Here is a 16,801-nt window from a genome sequence, read left to right as displayed (position 1 = left end):
TCGGAGGCAGCACGCGTCGTAGGCTGCAAGGAACATTTACGATCTTGCTAAGCTAGGTCGTGCTTCGCAGCCAGGCTTAATTAAGGCTGACGTGGACGTGTGATATGGTATGATATGATCGTATCGGATGATGTGGTTTAATTTTCGTGCGACTAATACGAAGAGTAAAGCTTGGGAAAGGAGAGTTGGTGCACTGAAGGAGACCGCTCCTGAACTTGCATCCTGAAAAATTCGATCAAGTTTGACTCCATGTTCCACGCAATACAAAATAAAAAGTTTTGGTTGGCTGTATGTTTCACTGAGAATTAATTTGGTTTCATCGATCAGCTGAGAATTTGGTTTCATCGATCAGCTGAGAATTTGGTTTGAATTTGATTTGAAAGAAGCTGATTATCGCACGGAGAGAAGCTGAGAATTTGAATTTGGTTTTCAGCAAGGACACTAATTATCTGGTCACTTCTGCTTCGGTAGACCCCCCTTAAACACATGAATGGTTTAGATTATCCGATACCCCTTCATTAGTAAGGGCATGATGGTCGTATTTGTAAAAGTGACCCGCCCGCACACGCACTACTGATATGTATTTTTACGCCCATGGTGTGAGGTGTTTTTTTCTCATCCGCGGTGAGTGGTGCAATTTGTTTTTTACGTGAGCGCCGGCCTCAATTTGTTTTCGAGATAGTAAAAAAAAAGCGGCGCCTGGGCGCATTAGCAAATGTGAGCTGGCCGCCACGGCCGGCATGCACGTAACGACACATTCTAAGTGTTTTGCTTTTTTTTAATCGTGGGGCAGCCATGATTTATTTTTGATTTATGTCTGCACCGGACCATGATATTTGTGTTGCGAGCACGCGTGACGATTTAACGCAACCGACGACAATCACGACTACATCCTTTGCCTGCTGATGCCTCGCTTGCCGCACCACTTCCGCTACCGCATATGCCGCCTCGCCCGCCCCGTCATTAAGTCGTCGCGTCGCATCGCCTGGCCCCGCATTCACACTGACGCGGCGCCTTCCAACCTCCTCCCGTCGCAGCCCCCGTCTATAAAAAGCCGGGGCCGGCCAACCGTCCATGGTGAGCTCCGGATCTGACAACAGCGATAGTCGATCTTGGCTGTCGACACTCTCATGGCCGCAGGCGGAGTTGAGCCACTTCAGGTTGCTCGCTTCATCGTCGGCGTGGTTGCCGAAGGATTGGCACATCACCACCGACGGATATGCGACATTGGGGCCTGGCGCAACACCGGAGCAGCTCCACTCCCACACAGAAATGAACGAATATCGACACCGAGCACGTTGCAACACGCCCGATCTTTGTTTTATGATTTTTTCACCGAGAAAAACCATAGAAAATGCATAGAATGTCGAAAATGAACGAATGCGGAGAAAATAAATCATGACCGCCCTATGTTTTAGGGAACTTTCACAAGGAAAACCATAGAAAATGCATAGAATGCTAGAAATGCATGAAACTTGGCATGAATGCTGGCCATTGTGTGGAACAAAATTGGGTATGTTTGGTGGAGGCAAAAAAATATGCTTCGAGAATTGCCCTACCGGCAGACCCGAACGTTCCCGATTGAACATGGTATATTTGTTGCCATGCACGAAATGACACCAAATTTTGCCAGCATGTGGGCATGCCCTTGGCAGTCCCCCACGCAAAATTTGAACAAATTCTGACACCGACTGCACGTTGCGTCACGTTCGCCTGTGTTTTAGGGTTTTTTTCACCGGGGAAACCGTAGAAAATGCATGAATTGTCGGAAACCAATGAAACTTGGAATGCATGGTTGCCATTATTTTTCTGTTGTGTGAAAAAAATTGGGTCAGTTTGGTGGAGGTGAAAAAAAGTGCTTCAAGACTTGCCATACCGGATACCTAAAAGGTCCAAGTTGTACATGGTGTGTTTGGTGCCATGCATAAAACGGCATACAATTTTGCAAGCGGGTGGGCATGCCCATGGTAGCCCCCCACACAAAATTTGAACGAATTCGGACACCGAACACACGCTCCGTCACGCTCGGCCTGTGTTTAAGATTTTTTCGCTGGGAAAACCCTAGAAAATGCATGAAATGTCGGAAACCAACGAAGCGTGGCATGCGTGTTTTCCATGGTGTTGCCGCTGTGTGAAAAAATATTGGGTATGTTTGGTGGAGGTATTAAAAGTGCTTCGAAACTTGCCCTACCGGCAGACCCGAACGGTCTTGATTGAACATGATGTATTTGTTGTCATGCACGAAATGACACCAAATTTTGCCAGCATGTGGATTGATAACAATTTGTGTTCAACATCAGTTGTTGCGAATTTGTTAACAATTTTAGAAAAAGTGTTCAAGTTTATAAAATTTTCATACACAATTTAAAATTCTAAAATTGTTGACAAGTTTCAAGGAATGGTTAGGATATAAGAAAATATTCATGTTGATTGATAACGACAGAAATTGCAAATAACCGAAGCATTTAAATTAGTAAAATCTACATTAAAACCACGCACAGACCGGTCGGCATCGTTTCGTTCGTTCCTTGAAACCCGTCTTATTTTTTGTTTTGCATTTAATTTAATTTTTTTCTGAGGACGGACATGGCGACTCATGTGACAAGAACCTGTACGTCATGTGTACACCATATCGCGGAATGAATCATCCATCTATCTTATACATGCGGACTGAAACACACTCACCTTTTATATTTAAATATATTTTGTTTGCGTTAACTGTATGTGTTTAACATCACGTGCACGACTGTTTTGTTAACAGGAGGACGAGAACGTGTTTTACAAAGAAAAAAAATAAAAAAATAAAACCGAATAATAAAATGGCCAAACAAAACAAAAAAGACAGAGAAGATGGACAACAAGAAGAATAAAAGGAGTAACTAGGCACAACAACTTAGTTGTCCTAGTTGGTTAGAGCTTGTGAAATTAAACCAAGAAGTTGGGTGTTCAAATCCTATCTCATGCACATATTTTTTGAAGGTTAAAAAAATGGATCAACCCAAGACGGAGGGGATGTGCGCTGGTTTGTGTGACGGGTTGGCGGACGCATATGTACAGTTTGTATACGAAGCTGGCTATACATTGATCAAATGACTATACTGTCCTTATACGGTTTGTGAGAGGGGGGGTCTACCGAAGCAAGGCTCCTATCTGGTTAGTTGCTTCATAAACCAACGGAGTATAATTCACAAGGTAAGTAGCAGTACTGAACCAAAGTTAAAAGGAACATATGAAATTGACTTTACACGCTCCGGTTACGAATACAAACTGATGATGATGATGATAAGCAAACAAGCAAAGTACAAACTCAAACAACAGCATGCATGCAGATCAAATGCTCTACGGATCCAGTACGTCGATGCGTCAGAAGGGGTGGTAGGTCCGCCGGAACGCGGTGGCGTTGGCGAAGAGCCCGACGAGGTCCTGCCTGTACGGGAGGAACGACCTCCGGCGCCCATCGTTGCCACCGCCCTTGTGCGCGTAGGAGCTCCAGACGTGCGCGTGGCCGCCGACGCCACCGGCACCCTCGGGGCCGCCGCCCCTGACCCCCTTGCGCCTGGAGCGGGAGGGGCTCGCGTCCAAGAAGACGAACTTCTCCTTGCCGTCGCTGTGGCTCCGGCCGAGGAGCCGCTGGCTCCACCGGAGGACCGACCCCGTGGAGCTGCTCTTCCGGCAGCGCGCCGGGGATGACGCTGACGCTGCCACCGCAGCCGGCGACCCGGGGCACCACGAACAGTAGCACGTCTTTGCCCGCTTGTCCCCGCCGTCCGGCTGCTGCTGCTCCGCTTCTGCTCGGAACGCGTCCACGAGCAGAAGCCGCCCGAGCGGCACGCGCGCGGTGGCCGTCGTCGTCTCCGTCTCCAGAGCCCGCTTGCGCGCCGGTGACCGCGGCTGGCCGAAGACCGGGTACAAGATGAGCATGCATGTTGGCCGCAAGGTGGGCCGTCTGGTCCCACTCCAAACATATCGATTATGTTCGGTCGATGTCGGAGGCAGCACGCGTCGTCGTTAATGGTGCTATCTTAGCAGTGTCATGTAAAAATAAATAATAAAGTAAGAAGAGAAAACTTATAAGAAAAGACTTGTCTTCTCTTATTTAAGAGAAGACATGAGATAATCTCTTAACACAATATGTCTCACCATATTTTTACGAATGGCTAGTTATTAAAAATAAGACTAAGAGATAACCCGTTGTAGACAATATTTTTTGTCATCTTTAAATTACATGCAAGACTTAAGATAAGAATACCTTATCAATCATTGTACATGCCCTTACTAATGAACGGAACCCGCTCGCGTGCATTATATTTCGTTCGTGATTGTTTGACTCGGCTCGCGGGGTCATTCCGTCGCGCGCGTGCACAATTGACGTGCACGTTTTTGGTCCCTTCCTTCTCTTGCCGCTCAAAAGAAAAAGAAAAAAACATCGCGTCCGCACGGGCAGGCCTTTTTTTGGGACGTTTTACGTCGGCGCACCGGCCGAACGCTGGGCCGGTCGCACGCCACTCACGAGGCTCCTCCTCGAATCGTTTTCCTCACGAGGCGCTATCTTCTCCCTTCCTTTTCTTTCAACTCCTTGCCTCCTGCCAAAGCCTTTTATTTAGGTTTGTGAGGAGCGACATGTGCTGCGTACGTGCCACAAAGGGCACACCCATCTTTTGCCAAAAACAAAATAAAGGTCAATTTTTCTGCTTTTCTTTTGAGCCGAGGGCGCAGCTTCTTTTTCACCTCGTTCCATTGCGCCAACGGGTCGAAAATAAGGAGCACGCATGTACGCACTCGGTTCCTCGCTCCTCCATCCTCGGTCAACTCCTCGCTCGGTTCCTCGCGCGCGCACGTATAGGGCTATAGGCCACGCACCTGCCAAGTAGACATAGTAGGAAGGAATCGCACCGCTCTCGCCCGCCGTCTCGTGCTCCCTCTCTCTTCCCGGCATGCCATCTATTAGGGCATGATAAGTAACATGTGGGACCGACGTTCAGCCAGGTCAAACAAACAAACTACTAGGACCCACATGGCATGCGCCTACTTGTCCGAAAATAATTGTCATCAAAATAGTAAAAATATACGTAGAACTAAAATGCATTTAGATACATTTCTTTTTATTCATATTGATGACAAGTATTTCCGGACGAAGAAAATATGATATTAATTAATGGCTCTGGCGCACCCCACGAGACCATATCTCGCCGTGGTGCGAGGCCTCAACAAGACGCGCCCTCGTTTCTTCTGGAACATGTACGTAGGACCCCAGATGTCATGTACTGTCTAGTTGGAACCTGCATGTATGACCTCAACGATGCATGCATGCCCGCCACCTATGCGCGTGATGCGAGACCGCAACAAGACGTCGGGCACACCACCTAGAGAATGAAACACCCATTAGCCCTGTGTCGTCGATTCCAGCCGTCCGTATTTAGGGTTCGCCCGTCGGTCGTGTTGATCGGCTACCCTAAAAAGTTTTTTTTCATCCTTTGGTTCGGATTCTTTTTTCTCTCGCCAATCATCTCGATCGATGTTTTTTTTGGTCTTCTGACCTATGCTTGATCGGTTTGCGTTGCCCGCCGTCACCGTCGACCCCCGCATCTCTACTCCGATATCGGCGTCGACTACACCGACCGCTTCGTCATCAACCACGCGGCCAGGTTGGACGCGCCGCCCAAGGGACACCTTCGTGTGTCGCTGCCGGCCGCTCGTCCGCGCGGTTTCCATCACCGGTCTGTCTTCGTCGTCGTCACCCAGGACATCACCGACAATGTCACCATCGACTCCGATCTACGCGTCATCCCCTCCATGGCGCATACACCGTCAGTCTGATCAACCGATCACGCGCCTGTCTTCGCCAAGCACGTCCCCGAGCACGCGCCTACTGCTGATCGAGCCACAAGTTGCCGTCACGTCGTCCCTTCGGACCACTGCATCGCCGCCGGAGGTCTTCATGTCGGCTGCCACGACCCGCGCGTCGCTCCTGGCGATGCCCGTTCGGGCTGTCGCGTCGCGGAACGCAGTCCATGCCACCGCCCTGAGATCCTCCCGCCGGCTACCCCCGTAGCCGCCGCCGCCTTTGCGTAGCCCCTTAGGGTTTTCGTGTCGCGGCACGCGGTCCACGCCGCCTCCCGTCGGGCCATCGCCCCCGGCTAGCGGTTCTCCACGTGGTTGCCCCGACCTGCGAGCCATCGCTACACCGCCTCTTCGGGCTGTAGTGTTGCAGCATGCGGTCACCGCTGTCGCCCGAGGCCGTCCCCGCGGTTGCACCGACCTGCGAGCCGCCGCTACACCGCCTCTTCGAGCTATAGAGATGCGGAACGCGGTCACCACCGCCACCCCGAGGTCTTTCCGCCGTCGCCCCGACCTGCCAGCCGCCGCTGCATCGCCCCTTGGGGTCATAGCATCGCGGCCCGCAGTCCACCCGCCGTCCGTGCACGTCGACTTCCCGTGATATGCGCTGCGCCGCCTCCCTTGACGCGGGAACACCATGTCCGCGCCGATCTCCGTCACGTTGTCAGGTTCCTCGCCTGCTTTGAGCATCGTCGTTGCGCTCCTAACCTAGTCGCCGCCACCCGTCCACCTCCTTCGTCTTCGTCCAGCACCAGCCCATCGCCAGCGTCACCATCATCTACCCCGACCACTTTGTCTACTCCGACAACCGCGGGCGACATCGACCCCGTATCGATAGATGCCGCAACCGTCGTCGAGTCCTTCTCTGCTGGCCTCTCCGACTCCTCGACATGGTGTACAGCTCGTGCAGGTCCCTCGTCTACGCATGCCCGGTACTGGCAACAGCGATGTGTGCCTTCCTCCACGACGTGTCCCCGAATCTGGCAAGCCTGGTCGGCGCTTCGTCAGCTTCGTCTGCGTCCGTCTAAGCATGCCCGGTGCTGGCAACACCGATGCATGCCTTCATCTACGACGTGTTTCCGGGTTTGGCAAACCCGGCGCGACGCCTCGTCAACATCATCCTCTACCCGGCGCACCCTACTTCGACACCACTGCGCCCATGACTAACTTGGCACCTCCTTGCGCCCGTGGCTCCATGGCGACTCCCTCGACACCGGATACCCTGACTCGACATCGACCACAGCGTTCTTGCACGGCTACCTTGACAACGGCTACACCACCCTACGCTCTCGGCCACCTCGACATCGGCACAAAATGTTATCATTCGCTTGAGCAACTCGTCGGCTTCCTCTACAGTGAACGCGTCCGCAACGCGACACCATCCACGACGCTCCCGCTAGGACTGCTGGGGGGAGGGGGGATGCCATTCTGTCGGCTGCTATTCTCTCCAGTCTGACAGTCCGCGATGTTCTTGTTGTTCGCAACGCTACCGTTACGACTGCGGGGGGATGTTAGAGATATATTTGGGTTATGCTAAAAATCTGAAACCAGAGCCGCTCCCGTGTCGCTCCGCGGGGCGACACCGGGGTGACCCCAACCCTATCCACCAGGTCCACCTCCACCACCACTCGCGACCTCTCCCACTTCAATCCAAGCCCACCCCTGCCTCACCGTCCGGTGCTCCCCTCCGCATCCACCATCGCCAGATCGAGGCGGCCCCCTGCATCGCCGGTGCCGAAGGAGGCTGTCGGGCCGATCCCGCGGCAGACGGCGGCGGCAAGGCCATGCTCTGCTCTCCGCCCGCGACATCAGCCTGCTCCCAAGATCCAAAATCCGCCTCCCACATCGTCCCGCCCGGAGCCACCAGTGCCCGTCGGCCGGCCGGCGCGTGTTGGCCCTCTGTCGGTGGCTGCTGCACCAATCATCTCGTCGCCGTCGATGGGGGTAGCTCCCGTGCTGCTCATCAGATCGAGCCGATGCTGCCCCCTCCCCCCGTTCCCGTGCTCGCGCGGGCTGGGCGGGCATGTGCCCGCGTCTCGTCCTCGGGTGCTGCACAGTGGTGGGTGCGCGCGAATGCGCTGATTTCCGATCTACCGCTTTTCGTCGCGGATCTGCTCGTCTGGGGGTGCTCCTTTCTCAGGGCTATCGGAATGAATCCTCTATGTCCGGTCAGTCGGAGGTTGGGTGTGGTGGTGGTGGAGGGTGTGAGGAGGCATGGAGAAATCCATGCCGGCGGCCGCCGGCTGCCAGCGGCGACGCCTGCGGGCGCCGCGTCCCACCATGGTGGCGCTGTACTGCCTCCTCCTCCTCCTTGTTGGACTTGGGGATGGGGAGAAATCTCTGCCGGTTCGTCCGACCACGACTGCGGCAGCGCACTCACGCCGCTCTTCCATGCTGATGGCGCGGTCTGCATCCCCTTCTTGTCCGTATGGTGATTCCTTTGCCCTCTGTTTTGACCTCCGAGTTTGCTTCAATTCTCTCATCGCCTCCCATCCACCCCGTACCACAATCGACTTCGCCTCTTCGCCAAGCCCTTCGTTGCCATTCATCCGCCCCTGCCCATCATCTGGTGTGTCGTCCATGTTGCTGTGCATGCTCAAGACCCTCCCACGGATGCCGTTGTGTTGCGGCGAGCTTCATGCTCTTGGTGTTGTCTCGGTTCATCTTTGCTCAACGACGATGCAAGATGCCTCTCCAACTTGCTAATCGTTCCGAATTCCTGTGGCGGAGTTCCCAGTCAAGGTTCGTGTCCAGGTGTGGCACTCGTTGATTGTGGATGCTGTTGTGTTGCGTCGTGGGCTTGGTACGCACGCCGGTGCGGTGCGTTAGGTTGCTTGCAAAGTCTTATTATTATGATCCCTTGATGGCACCCCACATCTACTTTGTCTCTCATGGTGATGGTCCTTCGGTCTGCTAGGTCGTGACATGTCCTGGGTGTCTTTTTTTTCTCATCTTCTGTAACTGTGTTGCTTGTACGGTTTTCGGCTCAAACGGGGTCAACTTGTTTAGGTTTTCGATCCGGTTTTCCTTATAAACTGGATCAGCCAAAGCTTAAGGGGTGACTCTTGGCTTTGGCAGCTTTTTTGAGCAATATATTCAGGTGGGGAACCTCCCCCCCCCCCCCCCCCCCCCGCGCGTGACCGTTCAAAAAAAGATATATTTAGGTTATATGTGTTTGGAAGTCTAGGATTTGTAATCCGTCTCCTACCTTATCTCTAGGAGAGGCGTCTTGTCCTTCAAGCCTTGTACTTAATATATAATCGCCCTCGAGGCTCAATAATACATCCGTCATATTCTGCAACAATGCCCCCCTCTCTCTTCTAACAGATCTCACACCTCACTTCAAATCAGTTTTGGCGGACTCTGTGGAAGCTGCTGCCACCGCAATGGTTTGTGTTGATCCGGAACCCGTCGAATGATTAATGCCGTAGGTGATATGTTGTGCTACTGTGAAATTAAGCACAGTGCTAGCGTTGCTGTCTGCCACGTAATAATGTAATGTATCTTACGAGCCTGTCGTGTAATTTGGACATCCATAAAGACTCAGAAGGAGAGGACTGAATGAGACGACGTTGCTCTCGACGTGACACCGTAGCCCCTGGTATCTCAGAAAAGTCCCATGCATTGGTCACCACATCTCGCCAAGGATAACAAGCTCACGATAAAGGTGGTAAAGTGATATTTCAAATAGCGACCATTGCTTGTGTATAGTTGTATGGTTACGAGTACATTTCTCGGTGGTATAGGCGATGTGCCCGTCGCTGGCCCGTACGTGATCACGAGTCGAGTCTTCAGCAGGCGTTTTCGCTGGTGTTATGGTGATCTAGCTACAAGATGATCATGCATGTTGGCCGCAGGGTGAGCCGTCTGGTCCCACTTCAAACACATCGGTTGGTTAAACTTGCTCGCAGTAAATTTTGACTTAGCCATGGCAATCGCACCCACATATATATACTCCGAAGAAATATCCAGAAAAATCTGGTTGATTACGGTCTGACGTGAAGTGGCAAGGAAAAACATGTATAGCTACTGTGTAGTAACAGTATGATGACCAGAATGTACTTGTGTGTCGTTGCTAGCTATCCGTGTCAGCAGTTATGCTTGGTCGATGTCGGAGGCAGCACGCGTCGTAGGCTGCAAGAAACGTTTACAATCTTGCTAGTCGTGCTTCGCAGCCAGGCTTAATTAAGGCTGACACGGACGTATGATATGATACGATCATATCGGATGATGTAATTTAATTTTCGTGCGACTAATACGAAGAGTAAAGCTTGGGAAAGGGGAGTTGGTGCCCGAGGGAGACCGCTCTTGAACTTGCATTATGAACTTGATCAAGTTTCACTGTATGCTCCCCGCAATATATACAAAACACAAAAAGTTTAACAGTTTGTTACAAACAAGAGAAAGGCTGCATCTACGTACTATAGTAATAGTTTCATCAGCTGAGAATTTGGTTCGAATTCGATTTAAAAGGGAAAAATGGTGGAAGACAATTCCATGTTTGAAGGAAGCTGATTTTTGTACGAAGAGAATTGTTTTTCATTTAGCAAGGACACTAATTATCTGGTTAATTGCTTCAAACCCAACGGAGTACCCTCTTTGCCCCTCTCACGACCGGGTTGTCCCCGCCGGTCGACCGGCTGCGCCACCATCCGCCTCCCCAAGAGCCCTCCCCGATCCCCTCTCCTCCTGCCGTCGTTGGCGTGCGTCGTCGGCCAAGACCCGGGCGGCGCTACCGGCAACGGCGCCCCCTGCTTTCCCCTCTCTGAGGTGCTTCTGCGCGGGGCGGCGCGGCTCTGGGTGGTTCTTCCAGGCTGCGGCGGCGGGGTGACTTGGTGCTGGCGAGGGTGGTCTGCGGAGGTGCAGCCTATGACACCCGTTCAACCTAGATATGGCCCCTTTGGGCCCATCTGAGCCAAGGCGGGCTGGCGGCTCTTCTGTCGATGGTGTAGCCTCCTGGTGGTGGAGGTCGTGAGTCGGGATTCTGGGTGGTGGCGGCGCTGTCGCCGGCTTGCTGCAACATGGCGGCGGAGGCTTTGCAGGCTCGATCTAGGCCCGTCTGGGCCCGGAGGCCTGGTGTGCCCCTGCTGACGCATCTGGCCGGCTACTGCGAAGGCGCTGGAGGCAGTGACCTCCCTCGCGATGGCAGTGGAGGCATTTCCCTCCCGCGTGGCCTCGATGATGCCGTCCTCGATTCCTTGCACTCCCATATTCCGTCCTCTAGGCCTCGCGATGGTGATATCAGTGAGACGACGTGGGTGGCGTTCAGATCGTGATGGCGCATGCTAGTGGGTGGCAAGCTAGATGGAAGGCTACGGATCATTTGGCTAGTGGTTTTTGGGTTTTGGAGAAATCCATGTTGGCTCATCTGGCACCGACGCGCTGATGCCTGTGGGTGCCGCCATTTTCCTGAAGGGCACCGGATGTACCCATTCCCCATTTTCCTCCGCGTGCCGGAGAAAACCCCAGGACATATCCGGGCAGCAGCGTTGTCGTTGTCGCATTCCTTCTTGAAAGTGTTGCTTGGTACGTGGCTTTTCGGGGTACTTGGAGTGTGGTGGGACGACTCCGGAGGGGGTAGCGGTGGCGGGTCATCCACGTTTCATCGAGTTGCCGTTGTTGACATTACTTTCTCTTTTCTTCTTTTTCTTTTAGGCTTGATGTGTTGTTTGCCCCAGCAGGTATTCCGTGCCGTTGCTATAATTATACAGCGGGGCGTAAGCCTTTTAAGTAGTAGCATTACTGAACAAAGTGTACTGCATAAAGTTCAAAGGAACATATGAAATTCACCCCCAAAAAAATATGAAATTGATTTTACACGCTCCGGTCACCAATAATACAAACCGATGATGAAATAGTACAACAAGCAAACAAGCAGGAGTACAAACTCAAAGAGTAGGATGTATGCAGACCAAATGCTCTACGGATCCGGTACGTCGTCAGAAGGGATGGTAGGTCCGCCGGAACGCGGTGGCGCTGGCGAAGAGCCCGACGAGGTCCTGTCTGTACGGGAGAAACGACCTCCGGCGCCCGTCATTGCCAGCGCCCTTGTGCGCGTAAGAGCTCCAGACGTGTGCGTGGCCGCCGACGCCGCCGCTCCTGACCCCCTTGCGCTTGGTCCCGGAGTTGGAAGGGCTGGCGTCCAGGAAGACGAACTTCTCCGTGCCGTCGCTGCGGCTCCGGCCGAGGAGCCGCTGGCTCCACCGGAGGACCGACCCCGTGGAGCCGCTCTTCCGGCAGCGCGTCGGGGATGACGCTGTCGCCGGCGTGGACGGTGATCCGGGACACCACGAACAGTTGCACGTCTTTGCCGACAGCTTGTCCCCGCCGTCCGGCTGCTGCTGCTCCGCTTCTGCTCGGAACGCGTCCACGAGCAGAAGCCGCCCGAGCGGCACGCGCGCGGTGCCCGTCGTCGTGTCCGTCTCCAGAGCCCGCTGGCGCGGCGGTGACCGCGGCTGGCCGAAGACCGGGTACAGCAGACCGGCGCCTACCCGTCGGCCGCCGGCGCCTGCCAGAGGCGCGGCCACGGCGAAGGTGAAGTCGCCGGCGCCTTCCATGCTCTCGCTACAGCTACTAGTTCTACTGTAACATCCGGTTCTCTTCTCACGCACCCGCCCTAACTACTACGTACCGCCATGTCCTAGTACGAGCTGTGCTCAGCTTCTCCTCTCAACTCAGAACCGTCCGTGGGCACATATACTTATACGAACCCGCCTTCCACTCCTGCTCGGCCTTCGACGTCAAAGTTGATCGAGACAACGAACGCTGAAATAGATGTGTCTTTAAACAATCATGGCCAAATCTCCCAAAGGATGGTGAGAGCTACCCATGGCCAAACGTTGTTGTCGAGACCAAAGGGGGCACGCAGAGTCCCAAACCAACTCGAGAGAAAATGGGGTCGAGAGGCTGGTGAGAGCCCAAACATTATGAGGGCGGCCAGTCTGCCGTGTTCCCATCTAGGGCACATGCTATTGTGAGTGATGGTCTTGTGGAAGAGGTTGGCCTTGGAATTGAGATTGTGCCCAAATAGAAGCCAGTCGGAGATATCGAGACTTTTGAGAACCAAGTTAGGTTCGGCGTTGTGGTCGGTGTGGTCTTCACGCATGAGGATGTTATCCACTGGTGTTGTGGGTGGAGAAGTTCTTCCCATGGAAGAGGAAGCGTTGTCATTGTCTTGACCTGGGCTGAAATCCTGCAACAGAAATAAAACAACATCCAACTATATCTTAGCAGCCGCAGTCAAACAATTTTGGAGGTTAACTAGCTAGCCACAATTGTCTGATATGTGAGAGAAATGATAGAGTCAATGTCGTGTGATAATGCGCTAGGGTTGGCTAGAGGGCCAAGTATTTCTATAGAAGAAGGCGGATCTACCATTGCTAGTGAGGACAAATGATATTTGTTTGAGGATGGGTGGTTGTTGCAAGACATGGTAAACCGTGTGAGGTGGCCCGATCTTTACGAATTGAAGGTGGATGTGAGGATGAACATGAAGAGCACGAGGAACTATGCGGAAAACACAAGAGAAACACTTAAATAAGAGATTCACCACTGAGTACTCATCTTATAACACAAAAGTCAATACAAGAGGGGCATCTTAGATCCAAATAACAAACAAAGGAAAAAAGGCAAGCAAAGGGTTTCCCCCACCCCAACTCCGAAGAGAAGGAGGTATCGTAATTTTCAGAGGAATCTTCTCGAATGGAGGTCATAATTACTCCAATAGAGTGTTCTCCACAAGTGGAAGCCTTGAAACCACTTGGGGAGATCCCCTCAAGGAGGTAGATGCGCAAACCTCTCCTAGTTTTGTCTATAATACATCGCTAACCGTACATCTAGGAAGGGGATATGACTTACATAGTCTAGGACCGAGAAGTAGGTGGGAAAAAGGCACATGGGCTTAGCCCACTCAGCATGTCAAATAGTTCGGTTTTTATTCTTCCGGCATTTGGTGGGAGTCACCAAGATAGTCTTGGGAGTTCATCTAGGGCCTCTCGATTTCGGCCCGAACAGTCATAACTGGTTCCCGAGCAGTCCGGAAGTGGTGAATCGGCAGAGGCGCATGCATGACCAGACTTTTCGGCTGATTCAACTGGGGCTTCTCGGCCTCGTCCTGGATAATCCGGCTCCCTGGCCGGAACAGTTGAGTTGTAGTGAAGGAGCACTTCTTCTCCTTATTTGAGTTTTCTCTCCTCGTGCTTCTCCATGGTCCTTGCCTTTGTACCTAAGCACGCACAAGGGTTCCAGATTGAGGCAGTAGCCATGTCTCATTTAAATTCATAGGGAGCTCAAAGAGGAGTGAAGTCACCTTAATTTGTATGTCGCTTGTACAAGCCCTTGTCATGGGTCCAATTGGACTTGACGGTGAGTTAGTGTTGATGTCTTTGGGATACTTTGAATCATGTTGGTTTATATTGTTCCAGAGGAAAGAGGGTTGAGAGGTGGGAGTGGCAATATTGGAGGACTGTTGAGTGTGAAACATTGCACCCAGGGGAGGTTTAACATTTTAGGAGCATTGAACGCAAAATTCATAAGGAGGCAATTATTTTGAGTAAGCAAGTCTTTGATGTATAGACCATTGAAACTTTTTGGTTTTGAAATATTTTTCAAACAATTAAACATAGTGCCCCCATCCATGTTTGCTCACCCGCCTAGAAGAAATCACGCCTAATCGCGCCTAGGCCTTTGTTCATTTTTTAGTAAGAGATGAGGGGCATACATAATCTGGACAAAAAGAGCATCAAGGACGGATGGAAGTAGAGTAAAACAACTAGAGTAGGATTTTTGCGTGCCAACAAGTGAGATAGTTTTAGAGGATTTTCAATGATAGGTTGAAACTTGAAAGGCGGAAGAGAGAGTATGTCTGGAGGTGGGTGGAGACAGAGCAATCAAGTTATGTGGTGATGGCAGTTGCAACGTCAGTTGTAATGTCCATAGGGACGGTCATAATTTCATGAAAGATGATGGACAAAGGCAACCTGATCGAGAATGATTTTGGGTGTTTAGCAACTTCGAGAAATGGAGGCGACGATTTTGGTTACGTTTTTCACAGGAGATAGATGATGTTGCGACCTATTACCTCCGTCGGAACTGCTCGTCCAAGAAATGAATGTATTTAGATGTATTTTAGTTGTAGATACATCCATTTTTATCCATTTTTGTGACAAGTAATTCCGAACAGAGGGAGTATGGAGAATGCAAGAGGAGAGCAAGGGTTCACACGTTGTCGGGCCTAGTTAAGATAGCCAGTTGGGAGCATAGTGATAAACTCACTTGGTTTGTCGGTTAAGTTGCCGGTTTCTATGATGTAATAGCTTGATCATCTCATTGCTACGGGAGAGGAAGGAATGTACTATAAAAAATTAATTTTCCTTCAAAGGGTACAAAACAATCAACCAATTGTAGTTGCACCAAGGACAAAAAATCCACCTACCATCATGACAAACTTCCCTTTGATAACATGAAAACAATTCTTAATAAATCAGTAAATTTAGATGAACATATGGATTCAGTGTATGCTTTGTGCTGCAGCAAGCTCTTTTACACACTATACCTCAGAAACGGACAGAGAAATTTTACCAATCGTACATTGACACGGTAGCATGCATGCAGATGAAATACTGTACGGGAGTATTAGTCAAAACAGGTGATAGCTCCGCCGGAACGCAGTGGTGCTGGCCAAGAGCCCGACGAGGTTCTGCCTGTACGGGAGATACGACCTCCGGCGGCCGCCATTGCCACCACCCTTCTTTCTGTTAGAATAAATCCGAGGCATATCGTCAATCATCCGAGGACCAAGCAATCACACGAGCATGACACCGAGATTTGTTAACGAGATTCACCGATATGGTACATCCCGGGGTCTGACTACGGGCGCTGCTTCCCGTGACACCGTCACAATACCATACCCGGTCGCCCTGGACACCGGCACATGCTATTATGTTGGCATAGGTTACATCGTGTGTCTACCCCCGCTATATATGAGAGGCCTAGGATACAAGTGTCCTACTAGGACACGACTCCACATCCTATGTAAACATAATTCAACTCATAGTCCAACTGTAACCTACCTTGTACACTATATTCGACACAACTCTAACAAACTTCACCCTGACGAATATTCTCCACCACCTTGAATTTGTTCATGCATCAAACTTTCATGTACATTGGACTTGAATTTATTCCATGAGCACTGCTGCTACTCCAAAGACTTCATATGACTCCACGTGCAACTTGTAGTCCCTTCTTTTCTTGATCATAGTCAACGCTCGAGCAAAATTAAGTTTCTCTTTACTCTAGTCTGTGCTCCCAACTTTCAGAGTATCCGTCCAATGTCATCACACACTGATCACTGACCTGCGTGAAAGTAAACAACTCACATATTGGGTGTCACACATAAGAGTTACCTGAATTCAATTTCACCGCTCCTTTCTTGACCGCCTGTCTGAAACTTGAAGGAATTTCACCATTGCTTGTAGCCATCCCGAGTCAAATTCGCAGTTGTCTCACCACATGTATGACCACCAGAGCCCTGACCCGTCTCCATGTCCCGTGCATGCCCGCACGCCTCGCCGCTATTATCACGTCGAGCCTCCGCTGTCCCGGTCGAGTCTCAAGGGTCACAAACCCACACCACTCAACCCCCACTGCAGAGTACCACCGATCATCACCGACCAATGACGAGTTTCACGCTTCCATCAGACCACTGGGCTCCAGTCCGAACTACGTGTCCCTCGCTCTTTCCCGTTGAAATAGGCTTCGACTCTCTGACGTCTTACGCCGTAGCCCCTCAATCAGCACTGAGTGAAGTCTTCCGTCAGACTCCAGCTCCACCTTCAACATGACTCCATGGTAGATGATCAGTCCACCCCTTCGCCTCATCGACTTCAAGCTTCGTGTATACACCACCTTGAATCAATCCCGCGCCATAGTCTTGTCGAAGCCGCACAAGCCCTCGGGCCTG

The 16,801-nt window shown here is 51.6% G+C and overlaps 2 protein-coding genes across 2 annotated transcripts; both read right to left on the bottom strand.

Moving 5' to 3' along the window:
* Positions 1-3,128: 3,128 nt before the first annotated feature.
* LOC123099469 (uncharacterized) lies at positions 3,129-3,988 on the bottom strand. The gene has a single exon (XM_044521621.1). It carries the CDS (start codon positions 3,919-3,921, stop codon positions 3,364-3,366), a length of 558 nt encoding a protein of 185 aa, XP_044377556.1. The 5' UTR covers positions 3,922-3,988; the 3' UTR covers positions 3,129-3,363.
* A 7,649-nt stretch (positions 3,989-11,637) lies between these two features.
* LOC123099458 (uncharacterized) lies at positions 11,638-12,521 on the bottom strand. Its single transcript, XM_044521613.1, has one exon. It carries the CDS (start codon positions 12,393-12,395, stop codon positions 11,778-11,780), a length of 618 nt encoding a protein of 205 aa, XP_044377548.1. The 5' UTR covers positions 12,396-12,521; the 3' UTR covers positions 11,638-11,777.
* Between the last annotated feature and the right edge of the window lie 4,280 nt (positions 12,522-16,801).

The sequence above is a fragment of the Triticum aestivum genome, chromosome 1B, assembly GCF_018294505.1.
Source record: "Triticum aestivum cultivar Chinese Spring chromosome 1B, IWGSC CS RefSeq v2.1, whole genome shotgun sequence".
NCBI lineage: Eukaryota > Viridiplantae > Streptophyta > Magnoliopsida > Poales > Poaceae > Triticum > Triticum aestivum.
Note: the sequence above shows the minus strand (reverse complement) of the source record. Positions and strands in the feature narration are given on the sequence as shown.